The 21,043-nt window shown below is 42.3% G+C and overlaps 1 protein-coding gene across 1 annotated transcript in view; it reads right to left on the reverse strand.

The window, feature by feature from the left end:
* The window catches only part of MYO10 (myosin X), a 98,594-nt gene that overhangs the window by 66,999 nt on the left and 10,552 nt on the right, over positions 1-21,043 (reverse strand). The window contains exons 6-13 of the mRNA XM_090049903.1: positions 18,233-18,379; positions 17,957-18,057; positions 17,676-17,742; positions 15,528-15,620; positions 14,678-14,746; positions 14,389-14,471; positions 13,145-13,253; positions 8,062-8,142 (exon numbers count right to left, since the gene is read on the reverse strand). Coding sequence (XP_089906029.1) covers positions 8,062-8,142; positions 13,145-13,253; positions 14,389-14,471; positions 14,678-14,746; positions 15,528-15,620; positions 17,676-17,742; positions 17,957-18,057; positions 18,233-18,379 — 750 coding nt within the window. The remainder of the gene's footprint in view (positions 1-8,061; positions 8,143-13,144; positions 13,254-14,388; positions 14,472-14,677; positions 14,747-15,527; positions 15,621-17,675; positions 17,743-17,956; positions 18,058-18,232; positions 18,380-21,043) is intronic.

Below are 21,043 nucleotides of genomic sequence, written 5' to 3' on the forward strand. Positions count from 1 at the left end.
TCGCATGATCAGAGGGCAGCAAGGCAGGCCCTATGAGCAGAAGCTGCGGGACCTGCACCTGTTCAGCCTCCACAAGAGAAGGCCAAGAGGGGATCTGGTGACCATCTACTAACTGGCCAAGGGGGACTAGCAGGCTACGGGAGAGTCCTTGTTCCCTCGAGCACTACCGGGAGTAATGAGGAATGGCAGCCATAAATTGACCGAGAGTAGATTCAGGCTAGATATCAGGAGGCACTACTTCACAGCCAGGGTGGCTAGGATCTGGAACCAACTTCCAAGTGAAGAAGTGGTGCTCGTTCCTACCCTGGAGGGTCTTCAAAAGAAGGCTAGATAGACAGACACCTAGCCAGGGTGATTTGATCCCAGCATTCTTTCCTGCCCATGGCAGGGGGTCAGACTTGATGATCAAGGGAACAGGGACTCTCCCATAGCTCAGGTCCCTTCCAACCCTACCAACCATGAAACTATTCCAGTGCCTGATGGGCATTTTCTAACAGAACAGGGACCTAAAAAAACCAGACAAGACAAAGCTCTCAGCTACCCATAAAATAGCTTACCCTAACAACCAAAGTTCCCTTGCATCATAAATATCATACATACTGGTTCAAAGAGACTCTACTATGCAATAAATGTCTGCCCTTGGCAGCTGGCCACATAACCTGTGGTTTATCCTCCCTCAAAACTTCTGCCAAGGGTTATATGTAATCTGGACATTTGCTTGCTCAGGCCCCTCTTTCTATTCCCCTCCTGAACTGTAACATTTTTTTAACAGAAGTTTCAGAACAGAATCTCTCCTTATTTGAAAGAGACTCCTATCAATTTTGGGCTGTCATTCTCAATGCAAACTAATTTGGGAACTTGACAAATTGTGCATATACATGTTGCAGAATAGACTGGAAATGGAGTTTAGCCTATATAGTGCCCCTTGCCCAACCACCTCCTGGTCCTGAGCATTAAAATGTCATTGCTGACCTCTGTAAAATGCACTTGCATCAATTCTAAACATAAGTAAGCCACCCCTCTTCAGAAATCCAACCTCAATGGTTTGTAAGAAAGAGAAGCAAGGCTGTTGGCCAACACTCCTTCAAGTACCTTCTGGATGGAAGAGGGGTGGGGACTACTTCACCTCAAGGTACCTATGTTTAAGAGAGATAGCACTGAATTTTTTCTATCCCTCCTGCAGCAGAGCAGCTACAAGCTGCACTGCAAGCTGGGGGGGCAGAGGGAAAGGGGACGTTACTTCTGGCTATTATGAAGGGACTGAGCACCCCAAGCACAACACAGATCCCACTGTTATTGTGTCTACCTGCCATGGTTGAGGGCAGTTGGGCCACATAAGCTGCATCCATAAGACTACAACAGAGGCATCAGAGCTGTTCTGCTGTCAGTCATCTCCCACTTCCCTGATCTCCCTAGGGCAGTTAATAGCTTAGGTCCTCGAGCAGCATACAAGGGCAAGGCACACATAGACACACCTCACAGTTTATGATTTTGAAATTGCACAATCCTGCAAAATGCAAGACCTCCGGATCCAGGTAACTGAGTCAAGCAGCACATCAGCTGGGCAGGCTGCCACACCTTATGATTGCTTTTCTGATGAAGAACAATAAGGCCTTATGAGCAAGTGGATGACTTAAAAGAATAAACATCTTGCACTTGCCTCAGTTCACTTGTTGCAGAGGATGTAAAGCTGGGTAAACAGGCTGAAATTTTAGGAAATTGTTGACTTATCCTTCAAGACAGTGAGTTTACCTGGCTGTTGTTATATGTTACCCAGACTGGTGTATGCTGGATTGCTCCTACTGTGAGGGTACAGCTGTACAGGCATTTGGTATTCATTAACAGCAACATCATCCTAAAACTATCTGGGTCTGTTGAAATAGTTTCTACAGGGAATCCAGATAATACACTCTCATGAAGAGAAGAGCAGGCTATGGAAGAGCTACACAGCATCCTCATGAAACAGGGCAAAATTGTTTGGTTCCACTTTTCAGAACACAAGCCCACTCAGTAGCCAAACCTGTTCTGCTTTCAAACCCAGAAATCACACTTGTACTATGTCAGAAAGAGGGCAACATGGTGTTGCAGTTCCCTGACTAAATGTACCACTTCTGATCCCTCATGGGCTTCAAGTGTGCCTGCTCTCCTCAGGCCTTCAACATTAATTCAGGGTGGAAAATCACATCTTTCCTCCTCTGACCAGTCCATGGTGCTAACTGTGATTACCTCACTGGGCCTGACTTAGGTTCAGGACTTGATGTCCTCTTGGAGCAATGCTACTGGAATCCAGTAATCAACAAGCCTTCTAAGGAAATTATTGAAAACAAAAGCACCATAGAGAAAACAATCTTACAGTGACAAAAACAGGTTTGATATATGCATCTTACCAGGTATCTATGTGGACACTGGAAAATCTAAACATCCTCTAGTCACCCAATGCTCCCACACCTCCCAAACAGATTCCTAGGGATTCCTGTTCCCTTAATTCATAAATGATTATTCCCACCCCCCCACATTTTTTTTTTAAGGAGAACAACCTGAAAGGATGATACCACCACTAACACCACTTTTCAGAGATCAAGATGATTTTTATATTTTATTTTACTTTTTTTTTTTTTTTTAACCTGTTAACACTCAGCACTGACATGACAAAGCTTTGCAAATCTGAAATAACTGGAAAACAATATCTTAGTACCCACAGCTTTCCCCATTACATTTAACGTGTGCGCTGGCGTGGAGTAATTTTTCCTGTGAAACCCAGTATATCTATCAGCTTACCACTACATCGGAGGAACACATCATGGGCTCGGTGAACAACTGTTCACCAGGGCACCCTTGGGGGGGAAAACCAGGAGTAATGGCCACAAACTCCTGGAAGACCATTTAAGGTTTAACGCTGGGAAACTTCTTCAAGGTGTCCAGACTGTGGAATAAAATCCCTCCTGGAAATCTTCAAGAGGAGACTGGACGGTCACCTCGCTGGGGTCACCTGACCCCAGTTGTCTTTCCTGCCTAGTGCAGGGGGGCTGGACCCGATGATCTTGCAAGGTCCCTTCCAGCCCCCTACAATCTATGAATTGAATCTTCCAGCCTGAGTCTCTACTAGTTCACTATTTAGCTACCAGGTGAACATAGCCAGAGAAAGGTTTTGCTCACTGTAATGTGAGAGTGACTTGGTCTTGCTTTCCCACATCACATGCTGTATTCCTGAAATTATTGCATAACCTTTTCAGGTCTACCACTGGAGAAAGATTATTTTGATCCACAGAGAGACCAACGGTTTTTCATGGTTGCCTCTTTGGGCTGTGCTAATTTAGCTGCATTTCAATCTGGGCACTTAAGCTTAAATATTCCTGAATAGCCTCAGGTACCACTGATATAATTTTATGATTATCAGGCTCTCTCAGTCAGTATGAAAAATATTTAAAAATTATAAGCTTAAAGCAAGTCAGATAGCTTGGTGGCAGCATTAAGGGTCAGACGGAGACCCAGCTAAAAAAAATAACATTCCACAGTCAGGTCACTGAGCCCAAGAGGATGATCTGACTCCTTTGCCTAAGAATACTGAATATTAATCATATTTTTAATGTTTCAGAGCTATTTTATGAAGATAGTTTTTAAAGCAGCCGCTGTGTACAACAGATTTGTCTACTACCTCACACTAGCGGACATGCTGTTGACAACTCCACTAAGGCTATTTAGCGGTCCTTTGCTTCAAAGGAGACTGGAAGTGCCTAGGGCCATACCTTGATCTCCTTCTCTGGCTCTGTCCCTGAGAATTTGGTTGGTAATCAAATTGCTTTACTGTTGGTTTTCCCAGTATGAATACTGGCTGTGATTACAGGAGTTCTGAGCCTCATGGAATCTATTGATGATTCTATTCTGCTAGCTTACATTTTGAGCTACAAGTTGTTCTTAATTATGTGGTTTCAATTGGTCTCTCTCTCTCTCTCTCTCTCCTTTCCTCATCCCTTTAAATTTTACCAGACAAATTTATTTTGTCTCATGTCTTCATTATAAAAGTCTCCCCAAATGCTTCACAGAATTGAGTTCTATGGTTACAGTGGGGCACACAGGGGTGTCAGCTGTGATACGGTGAATTAAGATAAAAGTCAGTGGATGATTTTAAAAGGAAGTGTAAAACTGTTACCCACCTGAAGCCATTTGTAAAGCTCTTATTGACTTTAACAGAGCCCAGAGAGGGGCAATTTTGAACTAGATCTTGATGGTACTGAGGGGCCAAAGCGACTGTATAAGAGCAAGGATGTTGGGGCCTTGGTTCTCTGTATGAGCATGAAGGAAGGTGGCAGCATTCTGCACATGCTAAGATACAGAGAGCAGAGTTTTGTGGAGGCTGGACCGTTCTAAACATTGATTCCAGCAGACATGGGGCTCAGAACTGTTGGCTGAAATGACAAGAGGTCATATACTCAGTGTGCTTCCTTAAGACAGTTGCTCAAATAACAGCAGATCTTGTTCTGCTATAGGAATGCCTTAGAATGTGTTTTTTTTGCCAGCTTCTGTAACATTTCAAAAATTCATATTTTTAATCCAATAGAAATCCAGTAACAGCTGCAAATGATTCCAGCTCTGCTTCACTACAATATCCAAGGCAGTAGGTAAAGGACTGCCCGTCATATCTCTCTGCTTTTCAAAACTTAGAATTTTGTCTCCAATTTGTCTGATTCCTATTGGTAAAGAACTCAAATGTTTGAGTGTTTTCCTACCCCTGTTTACTTGCCTTCTGGAATTAAAAAGCCTTCTTTTACTGATGGGCATTGCTTGCCTGTACTAAATAAAAAGGGCTGTAACTGGGCTAGCAAAACATCTTTTTTGCTGTTATACCGTCTCCAGTTGTCTCTTCTTTCCTCAATACAATCTCTCAAAATGCAGCACAAAACCTGTCTCCTTTCCCATCATTTTTAATCTGGCAACTCTGCCATGCTAAATTACATCATTTTTAAAAAATGAAATGCTAGCTGGCTGTTACTGCTCTATTTGGTTACCTGCAATAAAAAGCAGGGACAGGCACACTACCTATTTACAGCATGACAAGTACAGCTAAAGTCATTCAAGTTCTTGCTTTTTCCAGTTCTCATTCCTCTGTCTTAACAACTATTCTGAATTGCTTGTGTACTCTTATCTCCATATCAGACCCTACAAGACTGAGTCATGTACATGTCACCAGATCCCAGGTAATGCAATCACAAAGCTATTTCTCTCTTAAAGTTGGCTCTGAGTTATACAAATTGACACACCCTTCTCAGTAAATAAAAATCATGTTAATTTTGTTGGTACAAACAAAGGGAAGTCATATGACAGGACAAGCTACAAAGGATTCAATTCACTTCTGAAGCAGTCAAACAATAGGTCAGAGCTAGTATTCAAGGGTTAGGTCTTTTTTTAAAAGCTGCTTTTTAAAATTAATAAAATGTCAATTCCAAAGTAAACCTGATGATTTCCATTAATAACTCCCAGGTTAAACTTGGTTGTAGGTCCAGATCCGAGTCTTTAGAACAGTGTGCATCAGGAACAACTCCCTGGGCTTCACTGGAATTGCATTGATGTAAACACAATGTAAATTACACTAAAATCAAGTTCAATATTGTTAAATTTCACTGTCATTCACCCTACAAAGTCTAAAGGAGGTGTGAGGAAAAGCGACAACAGAACATGTACAGAACTCCACATACATTTCCTTCTCCTGTCTCTCTGAGGTCTGCAACCTCAAGAACCATATATAAAAAGCCCTGATTAGTGATGTATTAATCTACTTCTTTTAGTAAATCAGCACTTTAAATATAACCTGAAGATTTTTAGTCTCATTTCCCAATACTTCAGAAATAATTCATAAGCTACAGTAAGACTCAGTGAAGTTGGTGGAACCCAGAGTAAAATGGATTAAACTTAAACAAAGACTCCCAATATTAATTTTTGAAAGGAAATTGCAATAGTCAGAAGTGTTTGTTTTCTGCCCCTCACATTTTACATTAAACCTTTTACCTACTTGGTGGTGAGGGTTAGTACACGGCTGACTCCCATCTCTTTTACCAAGATATCAGTTTAGTTCCTCAGGACTTCTTGTTCAATGAAGTCACCTTATATTACCTGTCTTAAACGACAATCAGCGTAAATCAAGCAAAAAGTCAGGGAACACATACTCTGCGCAGGATTATGCTAACGTGTTGAAAGTAGTCATTTGCTGTTCTCACACACAATCCTACACCTAGCTGCAATTTCTTGCTGTAACATCAGTTCCAACTCTCAAGCCAGAGGCTTTACAGTTGCTGATTTTTGTGAGCAGTTTTATTTATAGTAGATATGAAAAGATTAGTATTGCACTGTATTTTCCCTGAATTTGGGAAGTCTGAGGGGAGAGTATTGGAAGTGGAAAGGGCTATGTAGGAAGCAATGGCTGCTGGTTAGGGTGGTATCATGAAATTAAGGATTCTGAGCAGGAAGGGTTAGTTGCCATTCTGGCAAATACCAGGATGATGTATGTGTGATGCAAACGACAACATAATGCAAGGAGTGACCAATCCTTGCTTCATTCCCGAGTTAGCCGGGCCCTGCACTTCTGATGTGCGTGTCTCTCAGCTGCAAGAGAATATAAGCAGGTGAGTCATTCTGACCCTAACACACTCCTCTCCGCCCTTACACAAGAAGGCCCCACTACCTGTCTCCTTAATGATGTTCAAAACCCCTAAATACCAGTGCCAAGATACCACATAGCCTGCCTCACAGAACATTACCCAAAACACCACAATTTAGGGCAACATTTTCCACTCAAAGATAAAATAAAAAGCAGATAGCAGCTACAGACATTTACAAGGTTTGGGGGCTGCACTATAGCCTGGACTGAAAATGAGACTAACTGCCGATGCTTTTTTGCTCCCCTGAATCAAACACCCTGGCAGATGCCTCACAAAAAGTTAAAAATAAAACTTTACATGCTTCACGAAGAATGCATATTTCAACCTACAAGCTATAAACCAGGGGAGAGCAACCTGCAGTATGAGTTCCACAAGTAGCACGGGCAGTCTCTGTGTGTGGCACATGGTAAACTGACTGGGGAGAAACCAGAAACAGTGGCAAATTAGGCAGAAAGTATAAAGCAAAGCAGCAGGTTGGGCAAAGAGTGGAAAGCTGAACAACAGGTCAGGCAGGGGAAGGGGATCAGAGTTGCCCTTAGTGAGGATGCCAATCTGATGTGTGGCAGACCTGCCAAAAAGGTCATCCCTTACAGCTATAAACAAGCTTGTGAATACTTTACATTTGTTAACATCTCTTCTTGTTGCATTTTCAGCAAAAAGAAGCCATCTTCATTGATAGACTCAAAAAAGGGACCATTTGGTAATATCAGGACCAGATCAGCACTATCAGCCTGAATGTCAGCTGGATCAGTGGCTTTTTATTTGCTTTGTGACCTCATAGTACCACAAAGCCTGCCTCGTACTTGCCTTCCACTGGCCCTAGGTGTATTCACAGGTCTATGCGGTGATTAACTGCTTTGAAACTGACTTATAACCAGTCTTAAATATTTCAGTGCCTTACAACATAAGCATGATCTGACCGGTTGTGTTATATAGATGTGTTATAAATATTAAGTAGCAGAGAATAGGAAAAAATACAAAATTACTGAATTGTGAAGTAGTAAAAACAAATAAACACTACTGCTAAAAATTGTACTTGTATAAGTAGCCATCTTCATTAAGTACTTTCCCACCTGGAAAATCATCATAGAATCCCCAAATGAAAAATGTACTACTGTGCTCCACCTTTGGAAGGTTTTTGGTCAGGCTTTTAAGCAGTTTTTTCAACTGTGTTTCACATAACCAATAGTGCATAGTGCCCATGAAACACCGTCATGAAAAACAAACCCAGACACAAGAGCAGCAGAACAAGGGAGATTTCCAGAGTGCCTGCCCACTTGTGGAATCATTTGCAAAGTCAGTGCAAAATGTTACAATGCTGACCTGGATAGATGCAAGTAACCATGCAAAGCAATGGCAATTTAGGCCTAAGGGGTTCTCAGAAGTCAGAAACAATTTAAAGTCTTACCTTCTGCATGTTGGGCTTGATGCATCGAACAAAGAAAGGATTCGAAGAGCTTAATGTTGCCATCAAAGAATGCAGCGATTCCTGAAACAAAGGTAAGACAGTACTTTACAAAAGGACTTTTTCTTCTACTCCATGCTTCAGAGCTCTTCCTTGCAGGCACTACCTTTAGCAACACCTAGCGGTACATATTGGAAATTACAACAGCACAGTACGCTTTCCCACAAGAGAAGTGTTCATACTAACAAGTCTGTATGAATAACTATGTAGTTGAGGCCAGCTTTTGAGCACAAAATGCTCTTCCAGACCTCTGGAAAAGAGGCAAATAGAAACTAAACAAAATACCAGTAAAACAACTTTTTCTTAACTGTAGTGAGTAAATGAAAGTGATCACTTAAAAAGGGAAGCGGGCAGGAAACTTGTAGAATAAGGAAGTTGTGCAGTCTTTACATACAGGGTGCAAAGTGTCACCACTTCTTTAGTGTAACAAAACTCACTTATCATAAAGAAAATCTTTTCTGAAGGGACATCATTAAATTGAAAGACCATGGCTACAAATACCACTTAAGGCAGTGAGTTCTCAACAAGACCGATTTAAGATTCTTTCTTGTGCCAGGGGGTACCATACATTAGCACTGTTAGGTCTGCAAACATAATTCACAAAATAAACCCAGAGTTTTCAAATGGGCATCCAAAATGTTAAAAACATTGTGAACTATTGTGTTCTTTCTAAGTAATCTGCAACAGAAAAAATATTCTATTACTTTTCTGTAGTTGGAAAAAAGAGAAAGAAAACTCAGAGCTGGCATTTTCCAAACTGTCTCTCAAATCTTTCAAGGGATTCATAGATGTTAGGGTCGAAAGGGACCTCAATAGATCATGAAGTCCGACCTCCTACATAGGCAGGAAAGTGTGCTGGGTTCAGATGACCCCAGCCAGATACCTATCTAACCTCTTCTTGAAGACCTACCTCGAGTCTAAACCATTGATTTAAGTGTTGGATCAACCCTGTATCATGATCTATGTCAGCAGATCATGTAAGCAGATTGCTTTGCCCATAGAAACCCTAATGCAATCTCAGAGACCCAGGTAATAGTTTAACCAAGGAAAAATTAACAAAAATATTCTGTCCCCAGTGATCCCCCAGTTTTCCTACTCTGTACATTAAAAGAATGTAATGTCTAGCCAGCTTTGCTCTTTTTCCATAGAGTCAGTCAATTTCTCCCTTATAGTTTCATAGTTAGTAAGGTCGGAAGGGACCTGAGCAGATCATCAAGTCCAACCCCCTGCCATGGCAGGAAACGACCCCAGCAACATGATTGTCTAGCTTTGTCTTAAAGACTCTCAGGGTAGGAACCAGCACCACTTTGCTTGGAAATTGGTTCTAGATCCTAGCCGCCTTGACAGTGAAGTAGCACCTCCTGGGATGTCTAATCTGAATCTACCCTCTGCTAGCTTGTCACCGTTATTTCTAGTGACTCCTGGTAGTGCTTGGGGGAACAGGGACTCCCCCAATGCCTGCTGGTCCCCTCTGACTAGTTTGTAACAGGCCACTAGATCCCCTCTCAGCCTTCTCTTGTGGAGGCTGAACAGGTTCAGGTCCTGCAGCCTCTCCTCGTAAGGCCTGCCCTGCTGCCCCCTGATCATGCAAGTGGCCCTCCTCTGGACCCTCTTCATGTTGTCCACATCCCTCTTGAAGTGCAGTGCTCAGAAATGGATGCAGTACTCCAACTGCGGCCTGACCAGTGCTGCATAGAGGGGGAGTATCACCTCCTTGGACCTGCTTGACACTTATAGAACAGATACTTAGTCAGTAAGAGAGCAGAAGCTTCCAAACATTTTTAAAAGTTCTTAAGATATATATTAAAAATCAAATATTGGGCTGAATATGAGAACTGGACATTTAAAAAGAATGAACAAAAATTGCCTTGCAAATTTCGTTCTTTTAACAAAAATATATCTTTTACTGAAAGGTGGCAGCTATGATATCATCAAATCTACCATGTAGCTGAAACCCTTTTCTCCATTTAATAACATTCCCATAACAGCCCTAGCAACAAAAGCAGCACGTTTACAGTGCTCAGTGGAAACAAGACAAAACACAAACTATTTTCTCTTCAGCAGTAAGAGAATTCTGGTTGTACAAAACAGCAGAGTATAGAGCAAAATATCATTATCAGAATCCCTCACCAACTAGGTTGTAAGGGACATCCTAACCCCTTTGTTCACATGCATTATTTACATGCAAAATCCTAACTCAGTCAATCTTCATTTTGTGTCTGCACGTTCCATTTGGATAATTGAGGTCCCACTTTAGCTCATACTGCCATCTCACCAATTACAATATGAAGTGGTTAAAGCAGTACTGAAATGAGTTGCTTGTACAAATCCATTACCAGGATGGGGGAGGGAATTACTTGAAACTGGAACAATACTCTCAGTGTGGCTGGTGAGGCATTGCTTGCTAAAGAACAAAGAGGGCAAAGAATCAAACAGCAAATGTTATACAGGAAGGGCAAAATCTTGTGGCTGCAAAACTAAATATTTACCTCTTAGGAAAAAAATAATAGCTTGACTTAGGCAGAACTGGTGTGAACACTGTATTTATGGACAAGTTGGCTAATTCTCCTGGTTTCTAACAATGGAGCCTGGTGCTCACAGTAATCACTTTGTCAACGTAGTTGGGAAAGCAAGGGCACCTGACCAAAGACAGGAAGGTGATATATTCCATTTTCACAGGCAGTTCTGGATGTAGGCGGTCAGGCCTCATGACAGTGCTGGGCATCCTCAGATCCCCCACCCACTCCAGTCTACAGCATGTGAAAATGTTCATCCCACACCTCACGGGGTTAACCACCCCCAACCCCCTCCAAGAGCATTCTGAATCCACACTGTTACCAACAAGACAAATACATCAATAGCTAAGCTAAACTAGCCAACTGCCAATCAAGAAATATCAGGGCGGAGTGGGGGGGAAGAAGGTTGCTGGGATGGAGTGCCATCACCTAACTCCCCATGCTGCTGCTGTTCTGCCTCTTGCAGGGAGTGTGGTTGGGGAGTTGAGGCCAGCACTCCCCCACCCTATGTCCGGTCCTCGGTGAAGTACTCCCCACACTTGGAGCACTCTGACTGTTTCTGTTAGCCAATCAGAGTGCAAATAAAATGTTATGGGTGGACAGACAGACAGACTTAGGCTTTTATAATATTAAAATGGGATGGGTGCCTTTCCTAGTTTAATTTCTTTACATTCTAGGCTCTGAAACAAATCATGACCTGATGGAGAAAGAAGACAACTTTATTCTCCATTTCTTCTCACCCTTATAGAGACATTTACACTCATGTGAAAAGTGTACAACACTGCCGTTTCTGTATGGCAACATCTACCATTTGCTTTGCACAGGTATAATTGATTGCACTGGAACAATATGTAGGCCTGTCACTCTCCAAAAGGCTAACAAGAGGAGTGGGGAGGATTTGCCATTGCATCTCAGGGCACTCCATCACTATGAGGAGGCACTGGGTATGAGTCAGGGGTCCCAGCCATTTCTTTAGTTTCACTTCTTTATGCAGTTTGGAGTGTGCTACAAGTGTTAACCATAAAGGGTAAACACAGAATTCTTTTTTATAGGAGCATTTCAATGTGCATTTCAATGCAGTGAACAACAGCCAGAGCAGGCTTTCATTTTTAGCATCCCTAGTGGGTTTGACTCTGTCCTGGTCACACAATTCTCTCTCTCCGTCTCTCTCCCTTTTCAAACCCACTTTTATGCTAAATTTCAGCCCAAAGCATTTTCAATAGCTGCATTGTAAACACCTCACAGAAATGTAAAATGTTTTTCCAACCCTTGTGTTTGGATGCAGAGTAACTTTTTAACACGGGATTTGGTGCTTGCTTTTTTCCAGGGTACAAGCATAATTTCAGGGCCTTAGGTCACTTTAACAGCTGCTTTTGGATTATGCATTTGCTCTTTGAAGAATGAGACTGAAGGAACAGAGTAAACTGAATAAAGTGAACAAGAAATGGTACAAGAGATAAGAATCTAATGAAATACCGCATTTACTTTAATCTAAGATGACCCTGAATTTAAGGCAACCCCCACTAATTAGATTCTCTCCATGGAAAATTTATACATTTCTATGTACAGTATCTAAATATTGATTTATCTTTCCTGCTGCTGCAGGGGGTCAGGCAATCGGAAAGCAAGTGATGTGGGACGATCAAACAGTTTGTCTCCTACTTGCACCTGCCCTTCAACCACATATATCCCCTGTGTGCCTCCCTCCCCCCATCCCCCAAGCTTGTGTTCCCCCTTTTCTCCACCTTCTGTTCTTTTTCTTCCCTGCCAGCCCCTGCTCTGCTGACCACTGACAGGTTCCATCCTCATTATAGCCTAGGGCACTGACCGTGGCTTCAGCCCAGTCCCCATAGCACCTGTACAGGCTGCACAGGGCTGCGCTGGGGCAGTGCTCAGTGCCCTGGGCTGCAACATTCATAGAGCCTGCCAGCATTCAGCAAAAAGTAAGGGAGGGAGGGATAGGGGCAGGCAGGGGAGCAGAGCCTGCATGGGGGCAGGGTGGGGTACAGAGCAGGGGAAGGGGAGGCAGGCAGGCAGTAGTTATGGCCCAAACCCCCAGGTAGGAGCTGCAGCCCAAGCCACACCAGCTACCTCCCCCCTCCCTCACCCTGGTATACAATTCTAAGATGAAGGGCTATTTTCCCCACACGTTAAATAGGGAAAATGCCTCATCTTAGAATCGAGTAAATATGGTAAGGTAGGGCAAAACCATGGAAAGGTCTTTAAAGTCAAAACTATAAATAAACTAACTAAGAGCAGCAGGAGTTCCTGGAAGGGGATGGCAGAAAGCTTTGCTTCTTCCCAATATCGGCAGAGCTGATTGGATGATAAGTTACCACAGCTTCACATAAGAGGGAGCAACATTTTGGTTTGGAAATTTTTCAGCGCCAAGTACAGCTTTAAATCCTCCTCCACCTCCCTATCTCCAGCCTAACTGCTCCACATTTTTGTGGACTAGTGGTAATACATTGCGTCTCACCCACTGACAGAGCACAGCAGACTTAACAAACCTTGAACTGTAAACTGACAGTGGGTCTCCGGTGCTTGCTTCCACATTTAAGCGTGTCTTGGTTGTTGCGACTTGACACGTGTTCAAACAGATCATAGATGAAATCAAGTCTGAAATGGGACAGGAAGGATCTTTAAAACATTTTTTGGGAAAAACCACTACTTCATCACATTACAAGTGATGCCCTTTAAAAAAAAAAATCTTGCTTATTTCCCCCATACCCTCAACTATGCAAACTGTGGGACCAAGAAAGAAAAACTGAACATTTCACTGTCATACATTCTCAGCCAAAACTCTAATTTGACCTTAATAATGGCTACACTTGCATAAAGACTCAGAAATAACACTTCACATTTGTTTTGCTTAATGATGGGACATAACCATGAATGGGAATGAAACTTCAGAATCTAGTTCTGTATGGTGTATGTACACTACCAGCCTGCTATACTCTCACCACTTTTAGACATAACCATTGCCTGAAATGGACTAGATCCGCTTGATCCTTCCACTGGTGTTAAGTGGAAGGACAATGAGGCCCTACAGCATTAAATCACAATTACCTGGACATGTCAACTGACAGAAATGTCACTGAGGCCTCACAAGAAAAGAGAACCACCCATGCAGACAATTATATATTTATTAAATGAGTTACCTTCATAACGTGCCCAAGGTTTTGTGAGCAGCATAAATCCTTTGTGAGAAAAGATGGTCCAGTAGCCAGGACTAAGGAAACCTGAGTTCAATTCCCTGCTCTATCACAGACTTCCTACACAAATTGAACAAACCTCTCAAGGCCTCAGGTCCCAGGCCTTGCCTTTAATTTCTGTGCACACAAAACTACAGCTAAAATTGGGAGAAGCAGACCATGAGAGTTTAAGGAATGCAGAATCAGCTGCCATATGCGATGCATTAAAATGCACACACTCTCACATTCAGTCAAGTGTCTTGAGGATGCAATATATCATGGGTCAGATTCTAATGGCCTTCCTCATGTTAGCTTAGCACCTTGTTTCTACAAAACCCCCACTGAAATCTTCAGGAATAAGATACACTGCAACATGAGGGAGGGCATTTGAATCTGGCCAAGGCAAGAAGCAGGACCATATTAGGAATTATATTCAAGAGATGGTTATTTAATGCCATTTGCTTGCTGTTCACTTCTCACTAACAGTCTGATATGGTCTAGCTCTTATTGTCTGCAATGCTAGCTGAAATCAGGACACTTGGGAAGCCACACCTACAGACCTGCTTTCACGTAGCAAGTTCAGAAGATCGTCTCTGAAAGTATCTCTGTTCTTCTCTAAGAACCCTCTGACGTCATACTGGACCTATTTAAAAAAAACCCACATGGAATAGGCTCAAATAAAAATCCCAGTCATCATGCACCCCTCACAAAGGCAGTACTGTAAAGAGAAGGGAGGGAACAGAAAACTTAATTTAATTTAATTTGTGAATGGACTTAGGGTAAAATTAAACTGATGCTGAAACACTATTTGAAAGCATGTCAGCAAATGAAAAAAGAAAAGATAATTACCTCCCCAGCATAATGCTTCACTCCAAAGTTGTGAACAGCAACTCTTGGTTTCACATAAAAAGGATTGTTCTAATTGGGGAGAAAAAAGAGTAAGACTAGTTAGAAGAGGGTGAGGGGACTTGGAATAATATAACGCACAAATTTAACACCCTCCCCCACTACCAAATATAGACTGGTAATAGGACTGCCAGTCTAGAGTTACTTCAAACACTGTAACTGTGGATTTAGGGTACATAGAAACACATTACACGAAAACTAAATCATCAGGTACAAGTACAGTAGGTGAGAAGGGTCAGTCTCAAACTGCTTTTGTCAGATCAGGGATTTGCCATATGCTTGTATAAAAGGGGCTCTTGCACTAATTCTAGGTTCCAGAATAAAGGTGGTGAATATGGCAAATGGATTAATAGATTCATAGATTGTTAGGGGCTGGAAGGGACATTGTAAATCATTGTGTTCAGTCCCCCTGCAATAGGCAGGAAAAGACAACTGGGGGATGGACATTCCAACATGTCACATCAATGTAAACCCAGAAGAACTCTGGTTAAATCAACATAATTATCTCAGATTTCCATTAGTGTAACTGAGATTAAAATCTGGCCTATTGCAGAACCTTTCTATGCAGCAATCTAGACATATGCAAAACTCCTTACCCACACTGTTAAAGGACAGTATAGTTTCAGATGACAAACTTTATCATATCCCCACAGAAGCAAATGCCTTGGCAAGTAACTTCTGCAGGAGTAGGACAAACTCAATACTTAAAATAAATATTATGGAAATAAGATACGAATCATGAACTTCCACAGAAGCAATGGTACAGTAAATGAATCAGCAAAGTTTTACATACAGAATGCTGGGCATGTAGCTTCCCCAACAAGGTGGAGTCTGTAGCTTGAGGAAAATGGCTCTCTTCATTGGTAAGCGCTAGCAGACCAAGTTTCTTGATCAATGAAAAGAGAAAAAAAGATGAATTAGTCCATTGATTGCTTGCATCGATCTTTTCTCCGTCTCAAAAAAGTCCCTTCTATGTGAACATCTTCCTGAGGTTGTTGTCAAATAGGATGCATCAAGATAGAAATAAAGAAATCAATAGTTATAAAAACCCTTAGAGGAAACTGCAAAGTCATTATAAAAAAAAGGATTCTATATCCCCTGTGCTGTTTCCAAATGGCAGCTGTTGCAGAAGTGAGCACTTTGAGTTCTAGCTCTTGTTTAGAGGAAGGGGATTTACCTTCCACCTGTTAAATGAATTATTTCTGGAGTGGGGCAAGAGTCCCACTCCTGTGGGAACTAAGAATTACAGTGGGCCTATGGGTACAAAGGATTTCAATCCGAGGTTGGAGATGCTTCCAAATGGGCCCCAGAGCTGCTCCTGTCATACACAGTCAGCTCCTGATAGCTGCACCCTGTACTAGGACTCCATTAGGCCTTCTAGAGTCTTTCTGGAGCAACCACATTCAAATGGTACGTACCCTCACTATTACAATGCTCTGGGGAAGTAGACAGGTAGCACTGGTTCTAGAGAACATGGAGGTTAAGTAATTTACCTTATGCCACAAAGGGAATCACTGTTCAAGCTGGGGCAGCAGCTCTTGAATTACTAGTTCAATGGAATGTGTTTCAACTAACACTGCTCTCTCTTACTACCAACACCACCTGCAAACAGCTGTGCAGGTATGTCACTGTAGGGCTGGAATGTAGTTGTAGCAGTGGTGGTCTAGGAAATCAAGGGGTTTTGATGATTTCTTATCGGACTAACCGCGTAGCTCAGTGGTGCCCAACCTTTTTGCTGGGTGGGCTGGATGGGCAGCAGGCTGAACGTAGCCTGTGCAGGCACAGTGGATACCATCTGGCTGTGCAGAGGGGGGTGGACAGCAGGACAGCTCCAACACAGCCCTGCAGGGGAAAGGACCTTGACCTGACCCCTTGGAATGTGAAGGGGATGGTCTGGCTAGGCTCCAATGCATCCCTGCAAAGAGGGGGTGTGGCTCAGCTCTGCGGGGGAAGGGGCATGGCCAGGCCCCAACCCAATCCCAAGGGGGGAAGAGAGCACGGCCAGGCCCTGATCCAGAACGTCGGGTAGAAAGGGAAGGCACAGCCTGGCCCTGAAGGGGAAGAGGGAGTAGCTTGGCTATGACTGGCTGTGCAAGGATTGGGATATGGGGTTTGGCAGGGGGTAGGGGTGGTCGTATTAATAGCCACTGATCCCCATCTGCCATGTTTTTGGACCACATCTGGCCTGTGGGCTGGAAGTTGAACACCCCTGGCATAGCTGATACAGATAGTAGACAAGTTCTGAGCCCAAAGCACCCTTCCTCAGGTCTGCACAGATACACAAACGTAATGTTTGGCATTCAGGGAAAGCGCAAGATATAAAATATAACCCTGTCCCTAAATTAACTCAAGTAGATCAAGTGGGTCTATTGCGAAGTTTACTCTGCTTGTACGTCTTTATCCTCTTCTTCCAACCATTTAGCTCCCTTGTTTATTTAAATTAAAAGTTTTTCAGAGCATGGATTGTCTTGTATTTAGCTCAATGAAGTCTCAGCCTCAGTGGGAATGAGCACATACATGCTCATAATACATGCCATCATACCATAATGCGGTTGTAAATAATAGTACTACAGTAATATCAAAAAGAGCCTGTAACCAAAAAAAAGCAAAGTAAAATTATTTCCAGCCTGTCTCTCTTGATGACATAAAACTATATATATGCAACTCTATAAATGAACTGCCAGTAATACAAAGAAACCAGGAGCAGGATTATGTACCCATGAAAATACACTGATTTTGAGGTGATGCACAATATGGAACAAGTGTGAAAACTGCTGTACTAAAGATCAATATTTATATATAAAAAGACAGGCTTCTTGCTGACTATACGTTTCTTTAAAATACCTACTGACAAAAAGCAGTGCTCTTGTTGCAAGAAATGGAAATATGAATCAACATGGTCATTTCTTCATGCACAGTAAAATTTCAAAAACTGCATTACCTTTTCAATAAGGTCCAAGCACTCTCCATTGTCGGTCCAGTCAATATCTTCCCAGATCAGTCCTTCTCTAGGATAAGCAAAGAGGGAACCATCAGGTTTATAATTACAAATGAATTTTTTGTTATGCCTATCAGGCAACTCAAAGTGAATCAATTTGCTTTAATGAATATGCAGATATAGGTACCTAAAGGAGAAAGGCACCCAAATCCCATTGAATTTCAATAGGATTTTGGTATTTAACTGCTCTTAGGTTCCTTTCAAGCTCAGGTTGCTGTTCTTACCTGCTGTATTCCAGTTGCTCCAAAGAAAAAATGTGCTTGTTGAAATATTCTTGAAGCTTTTCATTTGCATAGTTAATACTGAACTGCTCAAAACGATTAACCTAGAAGAACACACACATTAAAAGGTAAATACTTCCAAAGCAATGTGTTTAGTAAATGATAAACTGATTTTTAAAAGGCACAAAGTATTTAATAATCCTGTTCTGTCTGATTTGTGGAACATTAAAAGAAACACAAAAATTAGAATAATTTTCATAACAATCTTTTGGAACCAACCTCGAAGTTTTCGAATCCAAATATATCTAAAATTCCAATGGACTTGAAGTCATCTTTGCCTCTAATTCTGCTGTTGATTTTTTTAATAACCCAAGCAAAACATTGGGAATAAAGTGCCATAGCCATAGAGTCTCTGCTATCTATTGCCTGCATTGGAGAAAAAAAATATACATATTACCTGTTATCAGAAACAAGTGCATGTCAGTATAAGGCAAAGTACAACACACATCTCCAGGTATATTTTAAGGAGTACAATTAAATTAATAGTGACCAAGAGCCCTGTTATGACTAGTTACAATTAAATATTTACATTAAATACAAGATAAGATTGCACACTCATGAGTTTGGAAATGTCAGAATTAAATGTCAGTTTTGCTACCTTAATTTGGCTCCTATGGTTTGCAAATACATCTGTTTCCCACTCCTCTCATTCCTGGAAACTGCCGAACTCTTTTTGGTAAAACTTTCTACAAATTCTGCCCAAAGTCGACAGGAAACTTCAGCTTGAGAAATTTAACAGAATTGCAGAAAAGTAGGGCTGGAAGGGACCCTCCAGAGATCATCTAGTTCAACCCCTGCCTGAGGCAGGATCATCCCTATCCAAACCATCCTAACCAAATCCACTGTCTAAACTACCTAGCAAAAACTACACAGTTACCCCTGACACAGCCACAAGATATAATACCCTAAACTGCCAGAGGTAAATCACAGGGACCACAGCAGCCACAGTCCTGCTGCTGCAAAGGCTGTTAAAATATGCTTAAGAGATTCAAGAAAGGGGCCACTCCCCTCGCTACAAAGGAAGGCAAAACCCCACATAGTCCTTACCTACCTGACCCTGGGGTAAAATTCCTTGCTGACCCCATATATGGCAATTAGTCTGATCCTGAGGGGAGGGGAAAGACCCTCTAAGCCAGGAACAGCAGTATTTAAGTCCCAAAAGGTACATTGTTACAACCAAGTCAAAATCCCCAGTGTTCTGAGCAAGATGATGCCTGCCCCACTCTCAACATATAGCACAGGGGTGGGCCATTATTTGGGCAGAGGGCTGCTTTCTGAGTTTTGGCAAGCCATCGAGGGCCACATGACAGGCAGCCCAGGGCAGATTAATATTAATTTTCTAAAATTTTTAGAGGCCCTGCAGGCCAGATAGAATGGCCTGGCAGGCCACATACGGCCCCCAAGCCACATTTTGCCCACACCTGATATAGCAGCAGCAGCAGCATTTCTGTCCTGGCCCCATGTGGCAACCAGCAAAACCCAGAAGTATGGGAAATACTCACAAAGTAACATAGATGCAACTCCTAGATCATCCCTGACCAATGCTCATCTTCTTGAATACCTCTAGTGACAGAGATTCTACAACTTCCCTAGACAGTATATACCACTGCTTCACTCTTCTAATAGTAAAGAAGTGTTTCCTGCTATCCAGTCTAAGCCCACTTCCCTGCAACTTCAGCTACTGGTCCGCATACTACGCTCTACAGCAAGAGAGAAAAGGTGTTTACCTTCTTCTTTATGGCAGTCCTTCAGATATCTGAAGACGGCTATCATATCCCCTCTTAAGCCCCTTTTCTACAAACTGAACATGCTCCATCAACCTCTCCTCGTATGACTTGCCTTCCAAGCCCTTTATCATTCTTGTCACCTGCTTCTGGACCCCCTCTAACTTCTCCGTGTCCTTTTTAAAATGTGGAGATCAAAACTACACACAATACTCTAAATGAGGCCCAACCAGTGCCAAATATCACCTCCTATGTCTTGCACTGAACATTTGTATTGATGCATCCTAAAACCACATCCACCTTTTGTGCAGCTACAGTGCACTGCAGACTTGTACCGAGTCTGATCTACCAAGAGCCCCAGATCCTTCCCCACAGTGCTGCCATTCAGTCAAATGTTACCCATTTTTTGATTCTTTCTGAGATGTAGAACCTTGAGCTGACCAACACTGAACTCCAACCTGTTAGCTCCAGACCCGCTTTCCAATTTGTGAAGGTCCTTCTGAATGGTGTTTCTGTCTTCCAGTGTTTGCAGTCCTTCCCATTTGTGTCATCTGAAAGTTTACTCAGGAAGCTCTCAATTCCAGCATACAAATAATTAATAAACATGCTGAACAGCACCAGCCCCAGCACAGGTTCCTGTGAGACTCCACTTGAAACCTCTAACCATTCTCACAGCTTCTGAGCCAGTTGTCTATTCACCTTATAGTAGTTTTGTCCAGCCCACACTTCTCTAATTTAATGTCCTGTGGTCATGTGGGACCTTGTCAAAAGTCCTGCTGAAGTCCAGATATCTTATGTCCACAGATTTCCCTTCATCTACCCAAGCAGTTGTGCTATCAAAGAAAGAGACCAAGTTTGTTTGGCACAATTTGGTTTTTTTTGTAAATCCACGCCGACTTCTTGTGATCAGACTTTCCTCCTTCAGATGCTTGCAAATAGCCTTCCTTAGGATATACTCCAGTAACTTCATGGGTATTGAGTTGATGCTATAGGCTGTAGTTCCCTGGGTCTTCCTTTTGCCTTTTTTTCCAGTCCTCTGGTACCTTGCCCATCTTCCACTTCTTCATTAATATTATTGTCAAGGGCTCAGAGATCTCTGTCAGTTCCTTCAGTACCATGGGATGAAGTTCATTAGACCCTATTGACTTGAATTCATTCAGACATATCAAAAACTCTCTGACTTATCTTTTGTCTGTCTTTTAACTGTTATCTCTTTTGTTATCTCCTCCCTCAACTTCTGCCCTTCCTTATGCAAATAATTCTAATTAGGTGCATAGCTGCAGCCTAAATTTTGTGAAGACTGAGG

This window comes from Crocodylus siamensis, chromosome 5 (genome assembly GCF_052110815.1).
Source record: "Crocodylus siamensis isolate JL-2025a chromosome 5, ASM5211081v1, whole genome shotgun sequence".
NCBI lineage: Eukaryota > Metazoa > Chordata > Crocodylia > Crocodylidae > Crocodylus > Crocodylus siamensis.